General features: G+C 44.3%; 1 protein-coding gene across 1 annotated transcript in view; it reads right to left on the reverse strand.

Annotated features, from left to right (window-relative positions):
- GPR158 (G protein-coupled receptor 158) overlaps positions 1 to 27650 on the reverse strand; it is a 460201-nt gene that overhangs the window by 15059 nt on the left and 417492 nt on the right. The window contains exon 10 of the mRNA XM_019507955.1: positions 3202 to 3340. Within this exon, the coding sequence (XP_019363500.1) occupies positions 3202 to 3340 (139 nt within the window). The remainder of the gene's footprint in view (positions 1 to 3201; positions 3341 to 27650) is intronic.

Raw genomic sequence — 27650 nt, forward strand, 5'->3', positions numbered from 1 at the left:
CAGGAACTATGTGCTTTTGTTAATGGTATTAGTCTGGCATGAAACCCTGTCTTACTTGTCACAATGAGTTCAAGGTAATTTGTTGTTTATTACACCATAAGCATGCTGGTACAAGCACATGATAAATCATTATTAATTCTTCTTACCTAAACAGATATTTCCACACTTAAATTTTAGAAGGGTTTTTTTCCTAACACTTCAGTTGTCTTTTGGGCTGTCAAGAGGCATTAAGAATCACTACCTGTAGTCATCCTTTAGTTACAAACTAATGCTGGTCCAAAAATCAGGCAAGTAAAAAACAACTGATTATAGAATAAATATGTAGATCACGATATATGGGGAACTATTTTTACATTGGCAGGAGTTGAGGCTAGATAAATTCTAGGCTTCTTTCAACTCATTTCTCTGATTTACACCACTCCCTTTCTCTCTCTGTGCTATATATATACTCTATCAGAGCTAGCTCATCTAGTTAATAAAAGACAGGAGATCTCAATGGAATTGAATGTTCATTTAATGCCAGCTGCTCTGACCATTGTAAGGACTATTAAAAAGAAAAATATTAAAAAGGAAAAAAATGCTTGGAAATCTACCAGACTTGAAAAGCAGAGCTGATCAGAAAGGAAATTGAATCAAATCTATTGAACAGAGAAGAATTCTATCCCCCTCTCCCCCCTGTTCTTGGGAACGGAGTGGAGGACATTCTATACACAGTCCCCTGTCCCATGCAATTCTCCAACCCTCAATTCCATGACATCCTGCAATCTTGGGCTATATCTATACTACAAGGGCAGTACTAATGTGGCTGAGCCCCCCATGTGGGTGCAATTCTGCTGGTGGAAGTTGTTTCCATGCTAGAGCTACACCAGGTTTCCCAAAAGACACAAATTCTGTGGTAGACACTGCCTTCTGCCATCAGAGTTAAGTCCACCTGGGAGTTTTCCTGGTATGGCTGTGCTGGTTGTGGGGTGGGAACTTTTCATACTCTAACCCCACACAGCTATGTTATAAAAACATTGTAATGCAGACGGGCCTTTCAAATACCCAGCCACACAATAACTAGCACCCTGATAGGTGGTCATGTCCTCCCTATGACACCAGACATGTTTCCAATTGTTAAAAAATAGACCATAAGAAAAATAACCGTGGTGGCTAAGATTCACTGTGATTCTGGTAGGAAGAGACAGTACCATTCCATAGCCACAGAAATGTTAGAAATATATATCACAAATAAAACTTTGATATCTATTTTGGCAGCCAGGAGCTAAAAGAAGATTCCACATATACGTGTTTGCAAAATATGGTCTTTTTTTTCTTTTTGCATATATTTGTATTTTGGAAGGTGTGCCACAAATTAGGCTCACACTCTCCCCAAGTGCCATTCCCATCCCTTCTCCCTGCCCAGTCTGCTGCTCTGCTTCTTGCTCCCTGCTCTGTGCTCTTTCTGCTTCCATGCTGCTTTGCTGCCTGTCTCCTCCCTCATTTGCCATGTGCCACACATAGGCTGCCCATGACACTTGTGGTACACATTATATGTAAACCACCCCTGTATTAGGGAGACAAAAAAAGAAGATTTAGTATGTGGACAGATTATGAGAGTAAAGGAGAAAGAGATGTTGAAGAAAACAGTGAGGCTAGGTACAGACATTCAAAAAGCCTAAGACAGAATCAATCTAAGGTACGCAGTTTTCTGTAAGCAGTGTAGTTTACATCGGTAGTAAACAGAATGCACCTTCCACCTATTGGTACGGGGGGGAGAGGGACAAACCTTAGTCTGGGTTCTGCTATTTTTAAACCAGTCTGTGTGCACCAGACTTCTGTTCTATTATGGGCACACCACTTTCCAATCATTTATACTGGTAAAAGTGTAATGTCCGTACCTGGGCTCAGGCTGCAGGTTGGAATGGCAGAGCAGAATTCTCAGCAGAGATGGAGAAAATAAAAAGAGAGTTTAGAAGAGTGATTTTCAACCTTGACAGACTTGAGGAACTGTTTAATAGGTTTGAGGCAGCCCTCAGAAAACACCACCACTTAGTTTTCACTCTTTTCTGACTATAGAAAAATAATAGAGCAATTCTTCTGTTGCAAAAAACTCAAAGATCACAGCTGGTCAGAATGTTTTTGACACTATGGATTCCTGGTTGAAATCTCTGGTTTATTTTGCCAGTCATGTTTGTGCATCTAACACTGTATGGCACCCCATGGCACCTGTGAAAAGATTTCAAGGCACCCCTGAATTTTATGGCAGTCTGGTTGAGAATCACTTTTTTAGAAGAAGGAAACATGACAAGATTTATTTTCACTGTGTTTGGTTGGAGGAACTGGTGAATCATAAAGGAAGGTATCAGAAAGGCAGAGAGAGAGAGATGAGCTTCAGGCAGAAAGGAGGAGCCAGGGCACTGAGTGTAGATGTGAACATTGTCAGCAGAGATCTGATGAGGAAAATTTGAGAGGAGTGGAGGTTGCCCAAAAGATACTGAATCTCATGCATAATGTTAGGTTTTTCTGGAGATTTTTTTTTTTTTTTTTGCAGTGGAAGTTTTGGAAAAAAAATCAAATGGATCATTTTCATGTAACTCTAGCAGAGACCCTTTGTTTGTTATTCTTATAATAAATTTACCACTATGAAATTCAAGGCTCATTATACTTCATAATGAATGTATTTTTCATAAATATTGCTACAGTATCATATAAGTACCCACTATATTAGTAATAGTAGTAGTAGTGTTGATTTTTATATGCAGCATATAAATCATTATGCTTCATGCACAAACTAATACAATTTTTTTAAACCCAGGATTTTAATTTGCCAATCTTTTACACACCATAGTGAATTCACATAAATCAATATGCTTATCTGCATTTCTTAGTGATACAAACCAGTGTGCAATGTGTAAATGAATCGAGACAGGCAGTAGTTCTAAGAAATCTACTGCATCACAGAGACTGTTTTTTAAAATCTAATTGGCCAGTAACAAATCAATTACTATTCTGAAAAAAATAATTATATGACAAATAAGTTGACTGTACATATTTTCCAATGCTATGGGAACATTTTGGGGTTTAATAACTGCTTAATTTGCAGATTCAAATATCTATGTGACCTTCTATTATGCATCCTATCCAATTTGCCATTTTTAAATTGCACCATAAGAAACCTGAAAGATAAACAGTTAATTACTAGATCTACAGATCACTTGCCTAATTGTATGGAATATAGCAGAGATAATGAGCTCATTGTGAACTGCAACAGCCATATAACGTGGCTCATGAAATGCTGATGGGACTGTCCGCACTGCATAGCAGAGATAAACACCCCACAAGAGGAATAAAAATTCAGCTGTGAGAAGAACAAAAAGAAATAATTTGCCATTAGTTTATAAATGAAAAAGAAAGGAAATTTGAAGTTATATAACATGTTCTGTATATGTGTGTATATACAAATATATACACTTATAGACAGTATGTATTCATAAATATATACTTACACACGTCTTAATATACTTTTAGATGTGGAAACTGTACACACTTCAGACATTCTCTTTAAATTTTTACACAATGTACAACTAGATCTAGAATCTTTGTCTTCAAGGGCGTCTATTTTTTTCAATATACAAATTCAAAGACAAGCCTCTAACAAATTCATATCCATTTCTCAAATGGTAGCTTAGCAACTTGGAGATATTTGTAATACATTTTTATAGTTCTAGAAGCCGATATAATTGCTACTACCATTTTATGCATTTAATTTCAAAGGTTTATAACTGCGATATCAGTTCATTTTGGATTAAAACACATCCTCCACTCAGTTTAGCTAATTCTGTTTTGCCTCTGAATTAGAATATTATGAGTCTCTGTTGAGAGGCCTAATGATCTGGTAATCAGAACAAGTGACACATTTCTTCCTAATATGAAAGAAGTAGGTAATGAAGGAAACAGATTAAGGATGAGTAAAGGCTCACGGCCAGCTCATATCATTCCTGCTACAGCTGACTGAACTGAATCTTACCTTTAGAGCTTGGATGCCAGTGGACATTTGTATTAGATTCATTTTGTTCTTAACACAATTACTTCACCTTAGTCAAATATACCTCGTATTTCAGGAACCCACCTCAGGAATTTAACCTGCCTTTTTCAGCCTCTTATCTACTATTCTTGAAGGCTTTTGAGAGAACAGACCTGCAAGTGGCCAACCCTACCTGGGCCATGCTCTTCAGTCATGTCCCAGGGCTTTCTCTGAGTTCTCAGCCAGTGTCAAGATATGACAATGTCTACATTGGATTGGGTTTGCTGAATGTTGTGATGAGTACCATGATACCCCTATATTTACCATTGCCCATTTCCTGTATATATGAAATTACTTTGCAAACCTCAGGTTAGATATATTAGAAACATACCTTTATCACATTTCACCCTATCAAAAGCACCAGTTACAGGTTCTTTTATTTTCTCAGAAAACAGTGAGCACAGTGACCTCAATAATTTTATTTTCAGTGTTAAATAACATTTCACTGAAGGGTCATCTGATATTTTATCAGAGATTAAAAGTGCCAAGAGGTCCATAAAAAAGTCTTGCTTCACCTTATAAATCTTGTTTTTCTCAAGACTCTCTCAGCAGCAATACAACAGTATTACAAACAGCTCTGGCAGAGCAGCTCCATGGGGAGAAGGATAAAGGCAAGTGGTTAATTTCTAGTCTTGTTAGGATTCTAAATGTTTGATCTAAAATAACTGGGTCTTACTGGTTAAACTGGTACAGCTGAGGTACTTGGATGAGACCTACGGGGGCAGTGTAATACAGTCCCATCTCCATTCGCGGAGCTCCAGTGCTTCTGAAGAGAAGGACGGTCTTGGGACCAAAGTGCATGAAGCTGGAGAGGATGAAAAAAACACACCCTAGCTGGGATCTCCTTTCCAGTGGAAGTCCCTGTATCCTCTTGCACTGAGGATATTTATATGGGGAAGGGGTAGCAGGGAGTAAGCCAGGAGAACTCCAGTCAAAAGAAGGAAAAAGACTGTAGTAGTGGAAAATTACATTATTAGGAATACAGACAGTTTAGTATGTGATGGGCAAGAGGACTGGCATGACAGCAGATCTCATGAGACATACTGACCCATTTGTTAGGAGTGCTGGGAAGGATCCAGAGGTGGTGATCCATGTTGGCACCAATGACAAAGTGCGGGAGAATATCTTGGAAGCTAAATTTAGGCTGATAGGGAAGAGACTTAAGCCCCACTGGGAACATGTTCAGAAATGTTTCTAGTACTGCACTCTAGTCCAGGGAGGCAGGCAGATCTGCAGAGTTTCAATGTGTGGATGAGGAGATGGTGTACAGAGGAGGGGATTAGGTTTATTGGGAACTGGGAATCCTTTTGAGACAGGAAGAGCCTGTTAAGGTGGAGCTTGCCCCTCCTGTACAAAAATGATACCAAACTGCTGACATGTAACATTAAAAAAAGGTGCAGATCAGCCTTTAAACTAAAAACTGAGGAAAAACTCACAGGTGCAAAACAGCACATGGTCCAGACAGATGCTTCCATTGGGGTGAAACAATAAACAGTTCAGATCCTCCCACAGAGGATGAGGAATAGGATGGAATGGCTCAAATTAAACAGGAAGGAGCAGCAAAAAAAAGGAGGTACCCAGTTTAACAGGATGCCCCAAAGTAGACACCTAGGCACAAATAAAAAGTGCATTTAGGCAAATGCCAGAACTCTAAAAACCAAGATTGGGAAGCTAAAATACTCGGCATTAAATTAAAAATCTTGATACAACAGGTATCTCAGAGACATGGTGGTTAAGAAAAAAAATATCACTGTCTACCATAATACCCAGGTACAAACTATAAGAAATGGGCCGTATTCAATTCAGATTCAGATTTGGCCTGAATTGGGGAACGTGATTCGATTTGGTGGTTCGGATCACTGTCCCTGATTGGATTCGGTTGAATCCGAATCTGAAGATTCAATGCTGATTTGGAGAATCAGGGATTCAGCCATAGATACAGCTTTAAATGTTTTTTCTACATACCTCAAGGTACCAGGCAGCTTGTGAATGCTGCAATGCTGGGGCGGATGGAGCATCCCATAGGAGCACAGGGTGGGGGAGCCCTGTGTGCTCGGCAGCGAACCCAGAAGTGGACCGGACATGCTTCTGGTCCGCTTCTGAGCCTGCTGCCACGCAAGCTGGGGAACCCCCCATGCTCCACTAGATTTGAACGATCTTCCGCTGGCAGCATTGATGGTACTTTTTCAGTGACTTGGGGTGTCTCCTGTATGTTGTCCATATCTCAGCTCCATACAGTGATGTGGGGATCACAACTGCTTGACAAACCATGAGCTTGGTTTCAGATATGATATCATAATTTTTTAACACATCTCCTCAGGCATCCAAAAGCTACACTTTGCACATTTGAGGTGATGTTGGATTTCTCCACTGATGTTGGATGTCTTCTGAGAGAGATGGCTTCCCAGGTATGGGAAATACTCAGTGTTCTTCAGAGTCTCTGTAAATCTGAATTACCAGAGCTGAGGGACTGGTCATTAAGAGCTTGTTGATAGAGGACCTTAGTGTGTTATTTAATATCTTCATTAGCAATTTGGATGAGGGTGCAGAGAGCACCCTCTTCAAGTTCACAGATGATACCAAGTTATGGGGCAAAGTTAATACACCAGGGGGGCCTGGAGCAGATAAGGGCCAATCTGGACAGGTTGGATCAATGGGCAGAACGAAATAGGATGAAATTCAACAAAGATGAATGTAAGGTACTTCACCTAGGGAGGAGGAATCCCCAGCACACCTATAGGTTGGGGGATGACCTCCTCAGCAGCTCAGCAGCTGAGAGGGATCTTGGAGTCATAGTTGACTCCAAGATGAACATGAGCCGGCACTGTAATGAGGCTATCAACAAAGCCATCAGGGAAGGCTCCAGAGATGGTGTCTTCAGGAGGGATTCGAATTCTACAACCACAAACAGCACTTCCAGGGAGAAGGTTTCCTAGGATGGGATGATCTCCATCTCTCTCCTAGAGGTAAGCATCTGTTAACCCGCAGGTTGGCTGATCTCCTCAGAAGAGCTTTAAACTAGGTGCGATGGGGAACAGGGAACCGGTGGTCAAGGAGAACCCAGGGTTGGAAAGCCACAATCAAGGCACCGGACCTAACCAGGTAAGCACTAATGGGAACACATGCCATCAAGGCAAATGGACACCAAGAGCAGCCACTGCTAAAATGGGGGGCTAAAATGTCTTTACACAAATGCCAGGAGTATGGCGCATGACTCGGCAGTAGGCATTGAGGGTTACGGGTTGTATAGATGAGACAGAGTGGGGAGAAAAGGCAGGGGTGCAGCTCTTTATGTTAAGGAGCAGTACACATTCCGTCATCAAGGCAGGAGTGGAGGAGGGGAATACCGAGGCATTGTGCATCAGAATCCAGGGGGGGCCAGGGGAAAAAGTCTTGGTAGTGGGGGTCTACTACAGACCTCCTCACCAGGATGATGAGCTAGATGAGGTATTCGCTAAGCAGCTCTCAGATGCCACACAGGAAAGCAAGGCAGTGGTCATGGGGGACCTAAATTTCCCTGACATCTGCTGGGAGGAACAGGTGGCCAAAACAAGCTGCTCATGGAGGTTCTTACACTGTGTGCAGGACCTCCACCTAATCCAGATGGTGTCCAGTCCCACCAGGGGTAGCGCCTTGCTAGACCTGGTCTTAGCAATAGGTGATGATCTCATGGGGGACATGTGAGTACACAGTAACCTGAGTGATAGCAACCATCACTTGGTAGATTTCACTATCCAGCGAAGGGTGAGAAAAATATCCAGTGATGCTAAAGTTTTAGACTTCAGAAGGGCCAACTTTAGTAAACTTAGAAACCTAGTTAGTAAGGAGGTGAAACTCAAGAGCATCGAGCTAATGGGGGTCCAAGAGGGTTGGAAGTTTCTCAAGGGAGTGATCCTTGGGGAACAAAAGGAGTCTATCCCCTTATGCAGGAAAGGGGCTAAGGGGATAAAGAAGCCCCGTTGGCTGAACAGGGAGCTTCAGGAAAGACTGGGGGCAAAGAAAGAGATCTATAGACAGTGGAAGCAGGGGGCAGCCACCAAGGAGGCATACACCACCCTGGTGTGCTATTGCAGGGAATCACTTAGGCAGGCCAAGGCAGGACTGGAGCTTAGGTTGGCTACAACAATCAAGGACAATAAATAGTCCTTCTACAGATACATAGCGAGCAAAAGGAAAGTGCAGAGTAGCACAGGGCCCCTGCAGGACAAATCAGGTCAGTTGATGGTTGATGCAGAAAAAAAGGCAGAGCTCTTCAATGAGTTATTTTCTTCAGTATTTCTTAATAATGACCAAGACAATTCCCCCACCTTGAGCATAGACAGATGTCCAAAAGGCACCAGACTGCTTAAGGGTAGTACTGACTTAGTTAAAGAGCACTTGGAAGGGCTGGATGGGTACAAGTCAACCGGCCGGGATGACTTGCATCCACGGGTGCTGAAGAAATTAGCCAGGCTGAACTGCTGGCATGGCTGTCTGAGCTCTCATGGTGCCTGAGGACTGGAAAAAGGGCAATGTGGTGCCCATTTTTAAGAAGGGAAGAAGGGATGAGCCGGGTAACTTTAGGCCAATCAGTCTTACCTCTATCCCTAGAGGTAAGACTGTGGATGGCATGCTAGCATGGGATAGTGGATCCCCCTCTTCCACGTCTCCCCGCCTCCACTGTTCTGCATCCCTGACTCTCTTCACCATCACTTCTGTCCACTGATTCAGGCTTTGGCTGCTGCATATGGTGCCCTTCACCCTTGGGTCACACATGGCAGCCAGCATGCAGACAGTAATGGACCAAGCCATTTCCTGATGCCCTCCTTTAGCTGTCTCACCAGTGCCTGCACGTCTGGTGACAGCGGGTTGCCCCATCCAGGAACACTGATCCCCTGGAAGCTCTCCATTTAGCTCTGAAGTTCGCTTACTACAGGGATCACCTGGCTAAGGAGGGCATTACAGTGCTGAGGGTCTTGGTGGCCTCGAGGAAGGGCTTGAGGACCACCAAGATCTGGGAGATGGTATCCCACTCAGCTCCGTTAAGGGGGCCACTGATCCCAATCTCCTTGAGCAAGGCCGTCTCATGGATGGCCTTCTGTTGCTCCACCATCCTCTCGAGCTTCAGGTGTGGAGTTTCACTGAGGCTCCACATCCTGCATGATTTTGTGCTGCAGGATGTTCAGCTCTGCTTGTTTGTCCCACAGCATCTTTGCCCCCCTTGATGCTCCGGTGGAAGTAACCTGCCACCTTCCTTCATTTGGAAATGAGCTTGCTGGTGGTGCTGGAGCGGTCACCAGCAGCACTGTCCCCCTCCCAAGACGTCCCTGACTACAAGGTGGAACTTGTGTGCCACACAACAGATGCCACAGACCACCTTTACCATATTGGCCTTACTGTCAGTGACCATGAACCTGCAGGTGAGCTCGCCCTGCCCAATGAGCCGCCCCTTCACCAAGCAGTTCATGGCCCTCATGATCTCTGTTACCATTCTGGCCCCCATGATCTCTGGGGGCCAAGCAGTTCATGGCCCCCACGATTTCTGTTGTGGGACTCATCCATCACTTTGGCTTGAAGGAGAGCCCACTGACAGCCTGACTGGTCGCACCAGTGCCTTGTGAGGGAGAGGTAGGTTTGATCTCCACCCCAGCTGCTCCAGATGTCCGAGGTAAAGTGTAAGCCCACCTGTGGACCTGCCTTGCACAGCTCCTCCCTCAAGTACTCCCTGTATGCCTCACAGGGAGGGCATCACCGTCCTGCTAAAGGTGGTGCATGTGTGCACTTAGTATGATGGAGCCATGAGTGCCACGAGCCACCTGAACCCTGGCCACTCAACTAAGGAGAAGGGCTGTCCATCCAGAACAAGCACCTTCTCAATGCTCTGGGTGATCTTGCTCACCCTTGCAATGCGCCCCTCCTTTCTGTCTGCCTTTCCCCCACTGTTCCAGGGTCACTTGCCTCTGCATGGCAGGACAGGGGCTTCGAAACAAGATGGGGACTTCCCTTTGGGCATGCTCCCACTGGTTTCAGGCTGAGGAGGAGCTATGGCAATGAGGCGGTGCCTACGAAGATGCATCAGCGTCCCCATGGTGCTCATGTGTTTTGTTCCCTTGCTTCAGCTGGTTTGGGCTCAGCAGTACAGGAAGATAGTGTATGTAGGATCCTCTGCCAGCTCAGAATGATCCCAGCCCACACTACCCGCTCACTTCTGGAGTGCAGGTGCATGTGTGGATGCTGCAATTTCCCCCTCCTCAGCAGGCAGAGCCATAGCGACAGGTGGAGAGGGCTCAGCTGAGTCACTTGCCTCTGCAACCTCTACCTTAGCCTCCTCTGAAGTGCCTTCTGGGGAAGGAGACCTGGCTGTAAGGGAAACTTGAGGGGTGTGAAGAACAAACTCAGATGATTCCCCCTCATTCCCCAGAATTTCTCTTGCTATCGCACTCAGCGCCAGCGCCAGCACCAGCTCCAGCTCCAGCTCTTCCTCTGGCACTGGAAGAATCAGCATGGGAAGTGAAATGGGGTGGAGGAGACTGTCATGTTGGTGCTGCTGCTGCTGCTTGTTGTCAACGTGTGTGTGTGGGTGGGGAGGGCTATGGCTGGTGTTCTTGGAGGGGGTGCAGATTCAGGCACAGGCAGTGGCACTGGCACTGCTCCTCTCTTCTTACTGCCTGTACTAGTGGAAGCCTCATGCCTGCTGGTTGTAGCAAAGAGGCTGCATCTCAGTTTGGGTCGGGGGGGCGGGACTTACACCTCTCCCTCTACCCCCTCTTTCACCCCTCCCTGAAGGCTTGCCAGCTGCCTTTCCAGCATGCTTCCTGGTGTTTTTCATAGTATCTTGTCTTCATAAAAAATATAAATGTATATATGTGTTTTCCAATATAAAATTCTATAATATACTTGCAATATAATAAATATCAAAATACATAAATGTATACGTGTGTCTTCCTATATAAATTCTATAGTATAATATGCAATATAATTATGAAATTGAAAAGAATAAATCAATTAATATATATAAAATAAAAGGGTCTAGAAAGAAAGCAAAAGTATTGCAGAATCCCACTTGCTATGCTAGCAAGTAGGAAATCAATGACAATAGTAGCCTTTGTTGTCTAATGCTCAGTAACTGACTCCAAGGCATAAAACAGGCCAGCTCAAACAATGGTGCCTTTTATGCTGTTTTTCCATCCCTGCCCCAGAGCACTAGGATTGGAAGGGACCACAGGGAAGGATCAGTCACTGGCCAGCTGCACAGTCAATGTCAGGGCAGTCCTTCCCCTCTCTTCTACCTCCCTCTCCTTACCTTCTATTTCCCTGCAGGCAAGCCCAGCTTCAGCTTTGAAACTTGAAATGTTTTGAAACTTTCGAAATGTTTTGACTGCCCTTGTTTCATTTTGAGGCTGTTTCGAAGCCTTTTGTTTCATTTCATTTTCGCTGTTTTCAGCTTGAAATGAGTCGAAATGGTGTTGAAACAAAACAGTCAGCGAAATTTCACACAGCTCTAGTAGAGAGGGGCCAGGGGCCTGGTGGCTAGAAGGGATGAACCAGAGCTAGTGTTTCAAAGCCAGCTCTGATATAGTGGGCCCAGGCTATATGCCCTAGCTAGATTAAAGGGGCAGAAGCCATGGAGGCCGAAGCCCCAACAGAGGTAACAATGTTACGGTAACACCTGCAAGGCTTGGGGCATTGTGTAGGGGAGGATTGGGGAGGATATGCAATTAATACCTAAGGCCTGAAGTGCCCTGAAGTGGCACAGTTATAGAGTGAGGCCCAGTGAGGGGCCTGAAGCCCAGTGAGGCCCAGTAGGGTGCTGGGAAACCCTGGGGAGGGGGCTGAATGGGGGCCACATAGGTCTGTGGGCAGCCTGTCAATTATTATTATATCAAAGCATGACAACAAGAAGGAAAGGCACCATAGGGGAAGAGTGGGACACAGTCACAGAGCCACCAGGGGGCATCATGGCCACCCTTGGGACCCTGACGTACTACAGTGGGCCACCACTAATCCAGCAGGGAACCAGAAGTTGGAAAACATGACCAGTGAAATGGCTTGCTACAAAACTTGGGATCCCTGGACAATGATGGACATAACCATAAGCAGTAGGAGTGTGAGCAAGGGCTGTGCAAACCTAGCCCTCACTTGTCCCTCTGCTGCCCAATCCAAGACCCATGCTAGATCACATCCTTGATCTGCGCTACTGCCTGATCCCCCACCAGCGCTGCTGCCCACCCCTGAATCGGCACTGCTGCCCATCTTCCCCTACCTGTGCTGCCACCTGTTCTGCTAATTATGCTGCTGCCTGATCCTCAACATGCACTGCTGCTGGTCCCTAGATCTGTGCTGCCACCCAATCTCCCACTTGCATTACCACTCACCCTCAGATCCACACCACTGGTCTTGGACTCACTGCAGCTACTTCTGGCTCCATGGATCTGGCCCAAAAGGAGCTTTAATGGTTAGGATCTAGCCAGGGCCTGGGGTGAGTCTGACATAATTCACCCCATAATTATGCACTACATTATTAGCTACCCTGCCAGTGAAACTTGTTCCCTTGCTACCACCTAACTGCTGTTTTCTCTTTTTCTGCCTTCCAGCCTAATGTCATCTTTGATAATAAAGAATGTTCACAGTAGTGTAGGACAGGGTGGAGTCAATGCAAGCAAAATCAGAACAATACATACATTCTGAACACCACTGAGCATCTTTTTTCTTTTTTCTTCCAGAACCAAACTAAGTGAGAGAACTCCAATCCCTTCTTGACAGAAGTGATAAGTTACACAAACTACGTGAGCTTAACACAAAAATGTCAGTAAGTGGCTAAGTATAAAGAAAAGAAGAATTTTTAAAAAAACAGTCTTTGAAGATGCATCTAGTAAAAAAAATATAACCAAGTTTTTCTCATTTTACTGAGTATAAACCCAGAGTAACTCCAAAGTTGGCATCATAGAGAATTTATATTTCCATGGATGTAAATGAGAAGAATTTAACCTCTCACAATATCTCAGTGCAAAAGCATGCTATGGGTCAATTTGAATAGGGTTGTCAGGGAATAAATAAAGGCAGAATTTGATCCTAAACCTAAAGAAAGTCCAAGATTTTCATCTTTCCTATTGCAGGAAGCTTCACTCTTATTAAAGTGTAACCATGGCTTTCTATGCCAATAACAGTGGAATTGAGAGCAATCATATACTGCAGCACAGCTAACTTTTGCACTATTTAATATAAAATATTTCTATAAATGCTTTACATTTAGAACAGAGACAGCATTTCTGACTATAAAAATAATTAGTATGACATCTTGTATACTGCACACATGGGAATAAACTTTTTGAATGCAAGGTAAAATAATACAGTGAATATACTATTTGAACCCAACATTGCAATATTTTAATTAGCAATAACAAACAAAACATTCTGCTTGAGAAACAATTTATTACCAAAAGTACTAATTACACAGCTTAATATACCATGTAGCAGTTGTGCTTAAGGGGGAAAATCAGGTTTATATAATTAACTTCAGACTAACACTGCACTTTGTAATGAAAATCTGAAGATGTTAGAAAATGTTACTGTTTCTATTTTTTTGATGCACTGGGCTACACATTATAGTTCTGAATATAAAACAAGAAGGGGCCATTTTAATTAGGGCTGTGCAAAGCTTCAGTTTGTGATTCGATTTGGAAAAGCTTCCGCCATTTGGAGATTTAGAGGGCAGTCTTTATGGGGAAACAGAAACTCAGAAGAGGAAGGGGGAGCATGGGGAGAGGGGAACAGGGAGGGGGAAGGACTGACATCTCTAACTCACCAGTGAGTGTGGTTTGTCTCTGACTGCCCTGCCAATCACAGTGTCTGGGGGAGGGACATAAAAACATCATAAAAGCCTCTGTCTTATCAATAATCAATCAGACCAGAGTCAACAAATCACACAGCACTCACAAATAAAAGAACTTGTCACTGACAGCCTGCCACGCATTCAGATTCAGAACAGGACCAGATCAAAGAACACAATAGTAACACAAACGCACCACATATATATCAATAGGTATTGTGAGAGCCCGGTCAGCACTCACCAAAGGCATGTCTCTGGCCAGGGACAGGAATCACTTCACGCTGCGACATCCAGGCTACAACGGGAGCTCCCTATCTGCACCAGCCCAGCTTTACCTCCGTGCCAGGTGAAGCGGATTGGAGCCAATCCGCAGTGCGGGCTATATCTGAAGGCCGGAGGTGGACCGGAGGGTAGAGGGATGCTGGAGCAGAGCCAGAAAGTCGAGGAGCCAGAACTGTGTGTGAGTCCTTGGTCCACCTGGGAGGAGGCAGTGACACCCTCACCACAGGACTGAAGAGGAGGGTAGCAGAGGCCAGCCAGCAGAAGTGGATCCGGGAAAGATCCCTGAGAACCGCGTAGGTGAGGGACCCACCCGAACCACTTGCTGCAGCATTTTTTTTCTCCGTACCCTTTTTTCCCCTTTTGCTTTGATCTCTCCCATGGATGTCTTTCCACTGGTCGAAGAGTTCTGACCAAGGCCAGGCGTCTGCTCAGAAAGTGAAGAGAAGTGGGACCCTGGAGAGGCTCTGTGGCTGACACAAGGGTAGGCAGAAACCCCGAACAGCGAGGACTGTGCTCCGTCTCAAGCTGATCATTCCGGAGGGAATCCCCAGCTGTGGAAGCAGCACTAGCCAGTAATTAAGCCCGCTGCAGTTTAGCTTGAAAGTCCTGGGGAAGAGACCAGGGTGGGAAGGTGGACTGCTGAAGATCCTGGGGGAACGGCCCCAGGCAACAGGGCACCAGACCTTGCAGATGCCCAGAAGAAGAGGGCAAAGGTCAAAGGACTTTTGAAGAAAAAAAAAAAAAGGAAAAAAGATATAATATGTAAAATTAAAAAAAAGAAGGTGGAATTGGAAAGTTGGCTCTGGACTGGTCCTTTCATCATTTCGGGGTCCGGGCTTTGGGCACTGGGCAGCCCCTGCGATTGAGCTAGGTGTGAGACGGGCAGTCACCACCTCCCTTTTACGAATCTCCTATATCATCAAAATCATGGCAGGCAGGAAAAGAAAGGGTGCCAGATCTCACCCAGCTTGACCGTAGGGGCACAGCCACCTCAAGGGGCCAGTGAATGTCAGCAGGACATCGGGGTACATGTTCTTTACATGTTGACTGCCCAACAGTGTTAATAATCAATAATCAATTAGACCACTCAACAAATCACACAGCACTCAGGAACTGAAGAACCTGCCACTGACAGCCTGCCACACATTCGGATTCAGAACAAGACCAGATCAAAGAAGAACACAATGCACACACAACTTTTCCAGTACAGGAAATATTAATATGAAGCATGCTGGAAAGGCAAGTGCTAGGTCTTCTTGCAGGGGAGGGAGTGGGGCTAGAGGGAGTAGGGGGAGACCTAGAGCTGCAAGTTCCCCCCACACCCCAACATAGATGCATCCTCTTCCCAAGCAGCCATGAGGCTTCTGCTGCCAGTGGAAGCAAGGAGGTGGGTGTAGTACCTGAGGTCCCTGCACCACCTCCCCTAGCTCCAGAAATAGGAACCAGCAGCAGAATAACAGTCTCCTGCACCCCAATGTCATCTCCCAGTGTGAACCTCCCATTGCCAGAGGAAGAGCTAGAGCTGGTGCTGGAACCAGGGAACCTGAGCGTTCGGGCTCAAGCAATTCTGGGGACCGAGGGGGAATCAGAGTTTGTGCTCCACACCCCTCGAAGTTCCCCTAGACCCAGGTCTCCTTCTCCAGAAAGCAGCACCTCGGAGGAGGTTGAGGTTGTGGAGGCTCAGGCAAGTGGCTCAGCTGAGGGAGCTCCTTCTGCTGTTGTGCCTCAGCCTGCTGAGGAGGGTGATAAGGCAGAATCCCCACCCTCAACCCAGACACGGGTGAGTAGTGTAGTGTGGGAGCATTTTGAGCTGGCAGATGATCCCAGGTTTGCTATCAGCCAGCACTGCTGAAGGCACATCAGCCAGGGCAAGGAGGTGAAACACTTTACCTCCACAGTGATGTTGCTGAATCTCAGGAGGCAGCACCCCATTGCCCTTCTTCCTGCTCAGCCTAGCACCACTGTGAGCATGCTCAAAGGGTAGTCCCCCACTCACTCCAAAGCCCCCATTCCCCCAAAGCAGAGGCAGGCCACCCTGGAACAGTGGGGGAAAGGTGGACAGGAAGTGGGGGCAAGTTGCAAAGGTGAGCAAGATCACCCAGAGCATTGGGGAAATGCTTGCTCTGGATAGCCAGCCCTTCTCCCTAGTTGAGCATCCAGATTTCAGGTGGCTTATAGTGCTTGTGGCCCCATCTTATCAAGTGCCTGCATGCACCACCTTCAGCAGGACAGTGGTGCCCTCCCTGTATGAGGCATGCAGGGAGTACTTGAGGGAGAAGCTGCACAAGCCAGGGCCACAGGTAGCCTTGCACTTCACCTTGGACATCTGGAACAGCTGGGGTGGCGATCACCTGCACAGGGCACCAGTGCGATCAGTCAGGGTGTCAATGGGCTCTCCTCCAAGCCGAGGTGCTGGATGAGTTCCACACGGCAAGGGAGATCATGGTGGCCAGGAACCGCATGGTGCAGCGGTGGCTCATTGGGCAGGCTGAGCTCATGGTCACTGACAGTGGGGTCAATATGGTCAAGGCTGTCTATGATGCCAACTTTGTTGGCATCCACTGTGTGTCACACAAGCTGCACTTCATAGTCAGGGATGCCCTGGAGTGGGAAATCACTACTGCTACAAGCCAGGTGATTTCAAAGTGCAGGAAGGTGGTGGACTACTTCCACCGCAGCATCAAGGAGGGCAAGATGCTGCAGGAGAAACAGGCAGAGCTAAACATCCCACAGCACAAAATCATGCAGGATGTGGAGACTCACTGGAGTCAGAATTCCACTGTCTAATCTATACTGAATCCATGAGTCTCTGTACCTAGGAGGCTGATAAAGCTAAGTTCATAGGCCTGGCTGTGAAAAGTGGTTTGTAATCTGTTCCCTCTCAGGATCAGGCCTGAGAGACTGGAGGCAGAGTGTTTTTTTGGTGAGGAATGTTACGCCACAGTTAGATGCGTATTGTTGTCTTTGATAGATTCTGGTGTGCAGTTTGTGGGGGTACTCAAGATAGTTGGCAGGTTTTGTGTTTTGAGCTGTAGGAAGTTGGCTTAAGTTCTGGTTATAAGGTTAGGTGCTTGTTTGAATGTACAAACCACTTTTCAGAGCTAGGCCTATGAACTGCACTTCATCAGCCTCCTAGGTAGTAGGTACAGAAACTCATGGACTCAATACACACAGTGAAATTCTGGCACACTGCAACCCGCCAGACGTCTGAATCCCCAGGTACCTCTGCACTTTTACCTGTGCTGCTACATCCCCTTTTCCCCCTCACCCCCTGATGCCTCCATTTCCATTTTCACTGACTGGCTTTCTTGCCTGCATTGCGTGCCAGGCCAGCCTCTAGCTTCTTTACTATTTCTTCCACCCAGGACCAGTAGACACACCAACTGTAGGTACTTTCTCAGCCTGACAAAGGGTTTTTCAACCCTAAAGCTTCCTAATATACATAAACATATAACCATAAAAACACAAGATAAGCCACCACATACCATGAGTAACATATATCCAACACAACATGTTTACTTCTTGCTGTTGATTACTTTATAAAAAGAAAGGATCTGTGACAGTTCAGTTTGGCTACCTTACATGCTGCTGGTGCTGAACCACCTATATTATTTTTACCTGCTGCCATTTACAGTGGTGGACTGAACCAAGGCTGTAGGGGAGGAGGAGGCCTCACTGGGGTACACTGCCATGTGCAGAGGCCCTAGCACCAGGAAGGGTGAACCTGAACACACACACACACACACACACACACACACACACACGAGTGAGGGCACACCTAACAGAAACACACTAGGTGCTCTTACTTGAGAGGAAATAAAGGCCTGACAATTCAATTTGGCTACCTTAGATGCTGCTGCTGCTATTGGTGCTGAGCCAAGTACATTATTTTTACCTGCTGCCGTTTACAGTGGTGGACTGGACCAAGGCTGTAGGGGAGGAGAAGACCTCACTGGGGGACACTGCCATGTTGTGCAGAGGCCCCCGTACCAGGGAGGGTTCACCTGAAAACACACACAGTGTCACCCACCCATGTCACGAGTTTTGCCTGCCTGCAGCCAGAGGCCCAGAGCCCCAGAACCCAGACTCCCCCTACACCTGTCTCCTTGACACCTGGCAGGTTTCATGGCCACAGCAGGGCCTAGAAGGCCTGTATTAGTTTTTTTCACCCCCCTGTGCCCTAAGAGACACAGCTGCACAAGCACCCATGTCATGAGTTTTGCCTGTTAGCAGCCAGAGGTGCAGGGCCCCAGAACCCAGAATCCCCCTGTACCTATCTCCTGGACAGCTGGAAGGCTTTGTGGCTGCAGCAGGGCCTAGCAGGCCTGCAGTTTTCACCCCCCGTGCCTTACACACAGTGTCACCTATGTCACGAGTTTTATGTGTCAGCAGCTCGAGGTGCAGTTCCCCAGAAACCCCTACACATATCTCCTTGAAACATGGCAGGCTTCATACCCTCAGCAGAGGCTACCATCCCTGCAAGTTTCATCTGAGTCAGCCAAAGAACAACAAAATAATAGATATTTCATTGATTCCCCATTATACTCTATGGCCAAATCTCTGAATTGCTCCCAATCAGCTCTGAATCAAATTGGAAAAGCAATTTGAATCTCCAAATCGAATCAGTGGCATCCAAGTTGGCCGTATCCAAATCAGATCGTTCCCTGTTCACACAGGCCTAATTTTTATATCTCTGATATTTTAATTGATTGTACAGATATAAATAAATAATTGAACATATTTTACATTAAGGATATAAAGCTTAATTTAAGCACCCTAAAACTATTTCAACAGGGGACTGTTCAACAGTTCCATTCCTGCCTTAATTACCATAAGTGATCACAAAAACCACAGTTACATCACAAGCTGAGTTTAGCAGTATTGACCAATTACTATGCCAACTAGTTTACAATTTACAAAATCTGAAATAAGGATTTATACCATATTTACTCGAAAATAAGATTAGCTTTTCTCATCCTAATCAATGCGAGACAGAAAGCCCCTCATCTTACATTTGCATGCAAGGAAACTGCATTAGAAAGGAAACCACATTAAATACATTGCTCATCTTTGAACTGCTGCTAAAAGCAGCACAAGCTCAGTAATGAAAACAAAATATAAAGTTGATTAAAATCAGACAACACTGGGCATGACTATAAAGTACTTTGCTCATATGGGGCAGACACGTTGATAGGAACTGTTTTGTGTGTGGTCCTTAAAGAAACAAAAAAACCCCAGCCCCCTTCCTCCCCCTTACCAAAATGGGTGGGTGTTTCCTCCACAAGGAACTGGAACTGGGCCTGGAAGTACTGCAGTACCAGACTAGCACTGAGAGGGCCAAAGCCAGTCCTGACACCCTCCCATTGGTGCCAAAAATGCTGCTACATTTGATCTAAGCCAAAAAGGTTGAGATGCTAACAGGAACCTAGCACAAGAACAGGTTAGTGTAATCCATCTGAATACTATATATAGCACTGCCCACTAAGCACAGTCCCCCTCAGTTCAAACTCTGTTTTAAATCACAGTGAGCCACTACAGTGCAAACATTTGACTTCCTCTTCTCTCCCATAGCCTAGCTGTGCCTTTCTTTCCCATTTCCAGTTATTCCTTTTCCTTCACCGGACTTAAATGTCTAGCAAACTAATTAAAGGACTAGTCAGACACCTATCTCTAGACACTTATCTCAGACATGTTGCTGAAACTAAGACATTATTTGTAAAGAGTAATATCACCGACATACTACAGGAGACTTTTGGCAGCTGTAGCAATAATACTGTAAGTACATTACTGTAACTTAAAAATAATAAAAAGGTGAAAACTCTAATGGAAGCAGTGAGATATATTTTTACTTTTTAAATACTACAGAAACTGGAGGACAAATGTAAAATTACCCAAGTGGAAAAAAAGACAAATGATACGGGTTTCATTTTATTAGCCATAATATTAAAAAGCTGGCTGTAATCTTAATTGAATCATTCCCTGGCTTTGAAATTATTAAATAACAAAAATAAACAATAAAAAAAGAAGGCATGATCTATGAAGGGAAAATTATTTCCTGCAGAACAAGGAAGAAAAGTTTACTACCCCTTTGCCCCTGTGCATATTATGACCTTACAAAAATAGCTGTGGGGGCAAGAAAAGTTTTACTCCAGTCACACACTTTTCTAGAAAGAGTTATGGGAGGGAAGCTACTATTGTTGCTGCATAAGAAGTAGCCTGTTATGTTTTGTAAGGACACGCACCCCTCATTCACATAAGTCCTAGCTCCTGTTAATTACTGCTGATCCCTAAACGGAGTGCTTTTTCTGGATAAGTCTTTCCTCTGCTTTAATGGATCATACATGTTGAGACTGGCATTCATCACAAATGGAGAGGTCTGCCCCAATTAGTGGGAAGGCAAGAAGACTGCTATAGCTGGAGTACAAGAGTACTGCAACTTACCAGCTTTCTTCTCATCTTGGTTTTCAGATTTCTGTGAAATACAACGCATGGAGAGACTAATGAACAATCAGCTTCCTGATCATCCAAAGTAAAATCCACAGAAAATGAGACTGTACTTTCCAATATGAAAGATGTGTTCCTGGAGAATGTAAGCTACTGTTTTGGGGCCTGATTGTGTAAACCTCTCCTTATATTAAGCATTATTTATTCACTGGAGGTTACTGGCATGAGTACAATTAAAGGATGCAGAAAGAGGCCCTTAAAGAACAAATAAAAAAAGTAGGTTTTGCAGAAGAAATGGGCTGTCAGCCACATGTCAATCACACAGAAAAGAAAACATTAACTTTTTAAGTACAAGACAAGGATCCTCATAAAGTTTACAGAACCACAGTATAACTGTCGAAGGAGTAGGCAGTCAGGCTAGATGCAAGAAGAACTGTATTGAGACTAATGAGAGAGAGAATTAAGTGCTACTCTGAAGGGATGTGTGGGTGTATGTATAAATGGGAGGTAAGAAAGGAAAATATAGTATAACTTAAATAAATCCAATAAAAAGTAATGTATTTTTTTAAATGTTCTCTCCCACTTTTCATTATTCATATCTGTACAACATTTTATCCAGTCTTGGTGTTACCCAATTAACCTGTTTATTTTTATCTTTCAATCCATGGGAACAGTAGCTGTTTCTAATGGTATTTTATATCACAGTCGCAAAGTCACCTACATCATGATTTTGGTCCTTAGGAACACTTGGATCAAGTTAGTTCATGCCAGATGTAACTACTCTGTAACTTCAATTACATTATATGCAAATCTGGCCAGATTTTCTATTAACAAGGAATCTGTAAATGTCCTTTATGGTGCTTTGCATGTGTTGTTGAGAAAGGACCATATAAAGTTTAAAACATTTGGACAATGAACAATAAGCTGAATATAAGCCAGCAGTGTGCCCTCATTGCCAAGAAACCTAACAGCATACTGAGCTGCATTAGTAGGAGTGCTGCCAGTAGATCACGGGAAGCAATTATTCCACTCTGTACTACACTGGTAAGGCCACATCTGGAGTACTGTGTCCAGTTTTGGGCCCCACACTACATAAAGGATGTGGATAAGCTGGACAGCATCCAGCAAAGAACAATGAAAATGGTTTGGGGGCTCGGGCGCATGGCTTCTGAGGAGAGGCTGAGGGTACTGGGTTTATTCAGATTGCAGAAGAGAAGACTGAGGGGGATTTAATAGCAACCTTTAACTACCTAGAGGGGGGTTCCAAGGAGGATAGAGCTGGACTGTTCTCAGTGGTGACAGATGGCAGAACAAGGAGCAATGGTCTCAAGTTGCAGCAAGGGAGGTTTAAATTGGATATTAGGAAAAACTTTCTTACTAGGAGTGTGGTGAAACACTGGAACAAGTTACCTAGAGCAGAGGTTCCCAACCACTGGACCGCAGCCTGATACTGGGTTGCGAAGGGTTGGCTGCCAGGTTGTGGCATGAACGCCCCGTACAGACCCCTGTCTGTCTGCCCAGGCGAGTGACTTCTGCCACTGGCAGTCACATGTGGGGTTAGAGCTGGGCAGCAGGGCAGCCCTGGGAGGGAGGTAACTGGCTCCATGCACCCCATCCTGCTCCCATGCAGGTCCACAGAAGAAAAAAGGTTGGGAACCACTGACTTAGAGCAGTGGTGTAATCTCTATCCTTGCTGTTTTTTAAGGCCCAGCTTGACAAAGCCCTGGCTGTAATCATCTAGTTGGGGATGGTCCTGCTTTGAGCAGGGGGTTTGACTAGATTGCCTCCTGAGGTCTCTTCCAACCCTCATTTTCTATGATTCTATGTGGTGTGCACCTGCTCTATGCAACAGGTACATCCCCACTTGGTGTAATCAGACTCTTATGGCTCCTTTACGTAAGTTAGATTGCCAGAAAATCTGCCCCCCCAGTATGTTTGCTGTTTCTTGCCTGACAGGGAGTTGTCTATTAGAGTTAATTATTGTATTCTTTTAATGCACAAGTTTTTAATTACCTTTACTTGAATTAACATGTTAATAACCTTCCCTCTTATTTTACCATTTGTAGGGAAAAAAGTTTCAACATTTACATTGACTTCTATATTCATTTAATTTATCTACAGTTCATGCCTGCTTTCCATATTTATGAGTAAATCTTTGTTCCATTCATGAAAAAGCATGGAGATGAGGAAAAGGAATGCTAAAATTCTGGCAGCCTAACTTAAGTAAAGGAGCCATAAGAGTCGGATGGTTTTAGGGTGTAGATGTTGCAATTCATTTTCTGAGGGGTGTAGATGTTGCAATGATTTTATTATGAGAAAGATTAGAAGCAGTACATAAAGGGTGGGGGGGAGGGAGGGGAGGATGTAACAGCTAGCCAGTTACGTGAGGCATATATAGCCTTAAGCAATTTTGGATCCAACATAATGGATCCTGGGTCATTAGGTTAAGTAGTATAACTACTGCATGCTGCCACCTTTACCTAGGGCAATAGGGCAGTATTGGTTTCTGTTGTTCCCATGACACCAGACTACCTCTTGATTTTTTCTGAAGCCAGTATGCACATGTGTTTGGAAAAAAAAAAGATGAGTCATCCCTTTATGGTGTCTTATATTACCACCCTAAATAATGCAGCAGCATTAAAGATAATGAGTATCTTTCAAATATAATGGGCACATGAAAACGTTTAAATTAAATGTCTTTAAAGCAGAGATGAGGCTAAATTTTTTTAACCATAAGTACATTTTCTGTATGATTATGAGTAGGCTAGTTAGTAGTAGAGGCTTCAGAGCAAGCTTTTTTTAAAAGATAGCCTGGAGCCTCAATAGTTGGCCACTACTCCTAAATATTCCTACCAGTAACCTCTATTCTTTCTCTATTAGATCCTCCAAGTAAATTGTGAGTCTTTTAGGAGGTTCTACCAGCCAGGTATGAGTTAGTAACTCTAAGTTATAGTGTTTGTTGTCTACTTCAGCCCAATCCTCTGACATCTGAAGTTAAGCAAAGATATTTCTTTTTTCAGTGGTTTTATCTGTGATGGTTTATTTCAGTCACCATTAGCCCTTGGTGTCTACCCCAAAAGCTTTCAAAAAAGAGAGCGTGTACACTCATGAGAGTGTACATGAGTGCAGCAAAATGTTTAGGAGTTCAAAGCCATTGCTGGTGGCCATGACCTGTCTATTTGTGTCCTTCAACACCAACTCAGCAGGGACAGATTAAGTTCCAAGCATTCTTTGCTGATTCTGCTGATCCCTGCATTTTGGATCATTGCAAAGAACTGTGGAGGAAGGCAGGGGAAAAGAAAGGCAAGGAAGTCAGGATGATCAACTCCCTCACTTTCTGGAGTGAGAAGAAAGTTTGGCTCCTCCCCCCATTTAAAGTACTAGTCCATCTTTGGTTAGAGAAGGAGAATGTTTCTAGATGAGAAGTGAGGGAAAAGAAATAAGAACCAAATGACTGCTGGCGAGACAATATGTGATGTGGAGCAATGAGCACTCTGCGAGAGTGTTGAATACAGTAGACACCTGTCCTATGTACCTGAATTCTGTCCCTATCTGGGCTACAGAGTTTCCATAAGATGCTAGGCAAATCATCACTTAAGACAAACTTTTCACAGATTGTCACTAATTATGTGTTTATCAGTTGCTGGCTGTCCAGTAAGAGGTCCTTGGTTTGTATTGGTATTCACATCTACATGTTTCATAGATTTCATAGATATTAGGGCTGGAAGGGACCTCGGAAGATCATCAAGTCCAGCCCCCCGCCCAAAAGGCAGGAAGTCAGCTGGGGTCATAGGATCCCAGCAAGATAAGCACCCAATTTGCTCTTGAAGGTGTTCAATGTAGGTGCTTGAACCACCTCCGATGGCAGGCTGTTCCAGACCTTGGGGGCTCGGACAGTAAAGAAATTTTTCCTTATGTCCAGCCTGAAACGGTCTCGGAGTAGTTTATGACCGTTCAACCTATGTTAAGTTAATAGGATCTCATAATACTACATAATGCAAAACACTGTGAAAAATTAGTGCTGAAAATACTCACCCCAAAGTTAGTGCACCCACTAATGTTGAACTCCATATGCCTCAATCCCCCATTTATAAAATGGGGACAACCCTAGTTCCCTGACTTCACAGCATTCTGAAAATAAATTCATTTAGATTTGTGAAGCACTGAAATACTATCCCATGAGTTTTCTTTTTTCCCTGACTCAGTAAGGGAAGTGACAAGCTATTTCAGGTCTGCTTGCTTTATCCTTCTCCTCTATAGCTTCCTCATGAGCAGGTGCTCCTGTCCTCCTGGGAAAAGCCTTCAGGTGGAACTAGCTCTGTGCTGGAGCATTGCTGAGGACAGCTCCCTTGGGTCATGCTCCACATTCTTATGCATGCTTTCAGGCTGGTGCTTACAATGGCCTTTTAAACACCTCCTCAAACATTTATCTGCACACCAAAAATAAACAGACAAAAAATAAAGCAAAGCACAACATTAAAAGCATATACGTAAGAATGCAACAACTCATCAGGCTGTTGCTATGTAATTTTTAAAAATAGCAAATTTAAGAAAATGGTGTCCTTTATAAGTGTAAAGAATCTAATATTGCACAGTGGTGATTTGTTTGTAACATACTATACTACAATGTGTACCTAGCACCTGTTCCCCAGGGTGACCTGCCATAGACTTATCGGGCTGCAAGAGAAGAACTCTTTCACTTACACCTAGTTCATCTTTTCTTCCGACTATTGACATTGGTGACAGAGTACAACACAGCCTGACCATAGTTGTCATTTTATATCTGCATTTTATTTGCTCTATTAATTGTCTTTCTTTCATGCTCTGTTTACTTAAATTAATTTATCTATAAATCTGGAAAGCTGGCTGTGTTCTGTCCTAAATGGACTGTGTTCAGACTGACTACTGAGACATAAGTGAATACAATTTTAAAATAAAGAAAAAAAAATCCCAACAACTAAACCCTCACATCCTAGATTGTTGATCTCCTTGCCAAAACAGTTTCTTTCTGCTTTGTTGCACTCCATCTCCCACCTGGAGCACTACCCTATTTCACATTAGAATTTCCTTTTCATTGACTGAAAGGATTTTTGCATATTTCAAAGAACTATAATCCTCTTACTTGTCTTCCGATTACCTAGTTCATTCTAAATTCCCCAGGCTTTATCTACCTTTCTTAACCAAGCTACAGTTATCTCTGTATCATTTTAATACACTAATTAATAATACACTGATATATGGGGCAAGCATTGGTTCTAAAGGGCTAGTTCCTGCCATTCTTATTCAGGCACAACACCCATTGACTTCAGATGGAAATAACATGCTGTGGGTGTGGGAGCAGGGGTGGGCATAGGTGAGAGAAAGAGAGAAAGAGTGTATATGCAAAATACTGTATATACTTGAATATAAGACAAGATTTTTTCCCTCCAATCACCATGGGAAAAAGTCCCTCCTCTTATAATCATGTACAAGGAAATTTATCCTTAAACTGCTGCAAAAAGCAGTATGTTCGCACTAATGGAAACCAACTATGAAGTTGATTAAATGCAGTCAACACTGAGAATGACTATAAAACACATGGACCATATTAGGCAAACATACTGATGGGAACCTTTGTGTGCATGTTTGGCACCAGGCCTGGAGGTACTGCAATACTAGGCCAGCAGTCAGAGAGGCTGGAGCAAGCTCCGACACCCTCCCCAGGTGCCAAAAATGCTGGTTGGAAACTTTTTTTTGTGTATGCCTGTGTGGCCTTTAAAAAAATGGGCAGATGTTCTCTCTGCAGGGAACTGGCACTGGGCCTAGAGGTACTGCAATATCAGGCTGGTACCAGGAGGGCCAAAGCCAGCCCTGACACCCCCCCCTTCATGCCAAAAATGCTGCATTTAATCGTATCCAAAGAGACCAAGATGCTGATGGGAATCTACCACATTTGTTTTTGGAAAAATATCTATTTATATTATATCTATATATCACTTGACTAACAACCTGTCAAGTGACCACTGTGGTTCACTTGGCAGATCAAAACATACTTTGATTGTTAAACTATTGTAGTCCCATTACATAGTTTGCACTGCACACCTACACACCTATCACCATTCCAGTACTATCACTCATTGTTCACTCTCACACAGCCTGGCAGTTGTCACCAGGTCGAAAGTCCACAGGTGATATGCTGTCTCTTGCCCTTACTGCCTGCCATATCTTGTGGTGATTCACCATGGTTGCTAGGGTAGTGTCGTGCAGCTTGTATTTCTCCTGTACTACAGCCCACAGGCTCCCATTGGTTATTGTATACACATGCCACTGTTGCAGCAGCTGCCCTGCAAAATACTCTTCCCCTCCCACTGGGTACCCCTAGCAACTGTGTGAAAACAGAGCCCTGGGACCATTACACCACCAATACAGAGAAGAATCCTAAAAAGACTCTAGACAAAATAATAGAGAAGTAGGGTTGGATGGAACCTTGAGGTCATTCTAGTCCAATGCCCTGCCTGAGGCAGGATCATCCTTATCCAAACAACCCCATACACATCCATTGCCTAACTTCTTACCAAAGCCACAGTCAACCTTGACACAACACAGTAAAGCCCAGAAGCAGAGAAATGCCTATGTTCTGCTATGGATATAGCTATGCCTGGATCATCCTTGACTAGTGGCTGTCCAAACCCTTGAACACCTTGAATGATGAAGAGTCCACACCTTAGGCAGTCTATTCCACTAACTCACTGTTTTAACAGTGAAGAAGTGTTTCCTGATATTTGTTTGAAATCTATTTTCCAGTAACTTCAAACCATTGGTCCATGTCTTATTCTCTCCAGGAAGAGAGAAAAGTTGATTTCCATCTTCATGGCAGCCCTTCAGGAATTTGAAGACTGCTATCATGTCTTCTCTTAAGCACCTTTTCCACAAGCTGAACATGCCTATCTCCTTCAAACTCTCCTCATATGACTTGCCATTCAAGCCCTTTACTTGGAAGTAAAACTGCATACAATACTCTAGATGTATTCTCTTCCAGGTTGGCTGATCTCGTACAGCAAGCTTTAAACT

Source organism: Gavialis gangeticus, unplaced genomic scaffold, assembly GCF_001723915.1.
Source record: "Gavialis gangeticus isolate Ggan-Ray unplaced genomic scaffold, GavGan_comp1, whole genome shotgun sequence".
Lineage (NCBI taxonomy): Eukaryota > Metazoa > Chordata > Crocodylia > Gavialidae > Gavialis > Gavialis gangeticus.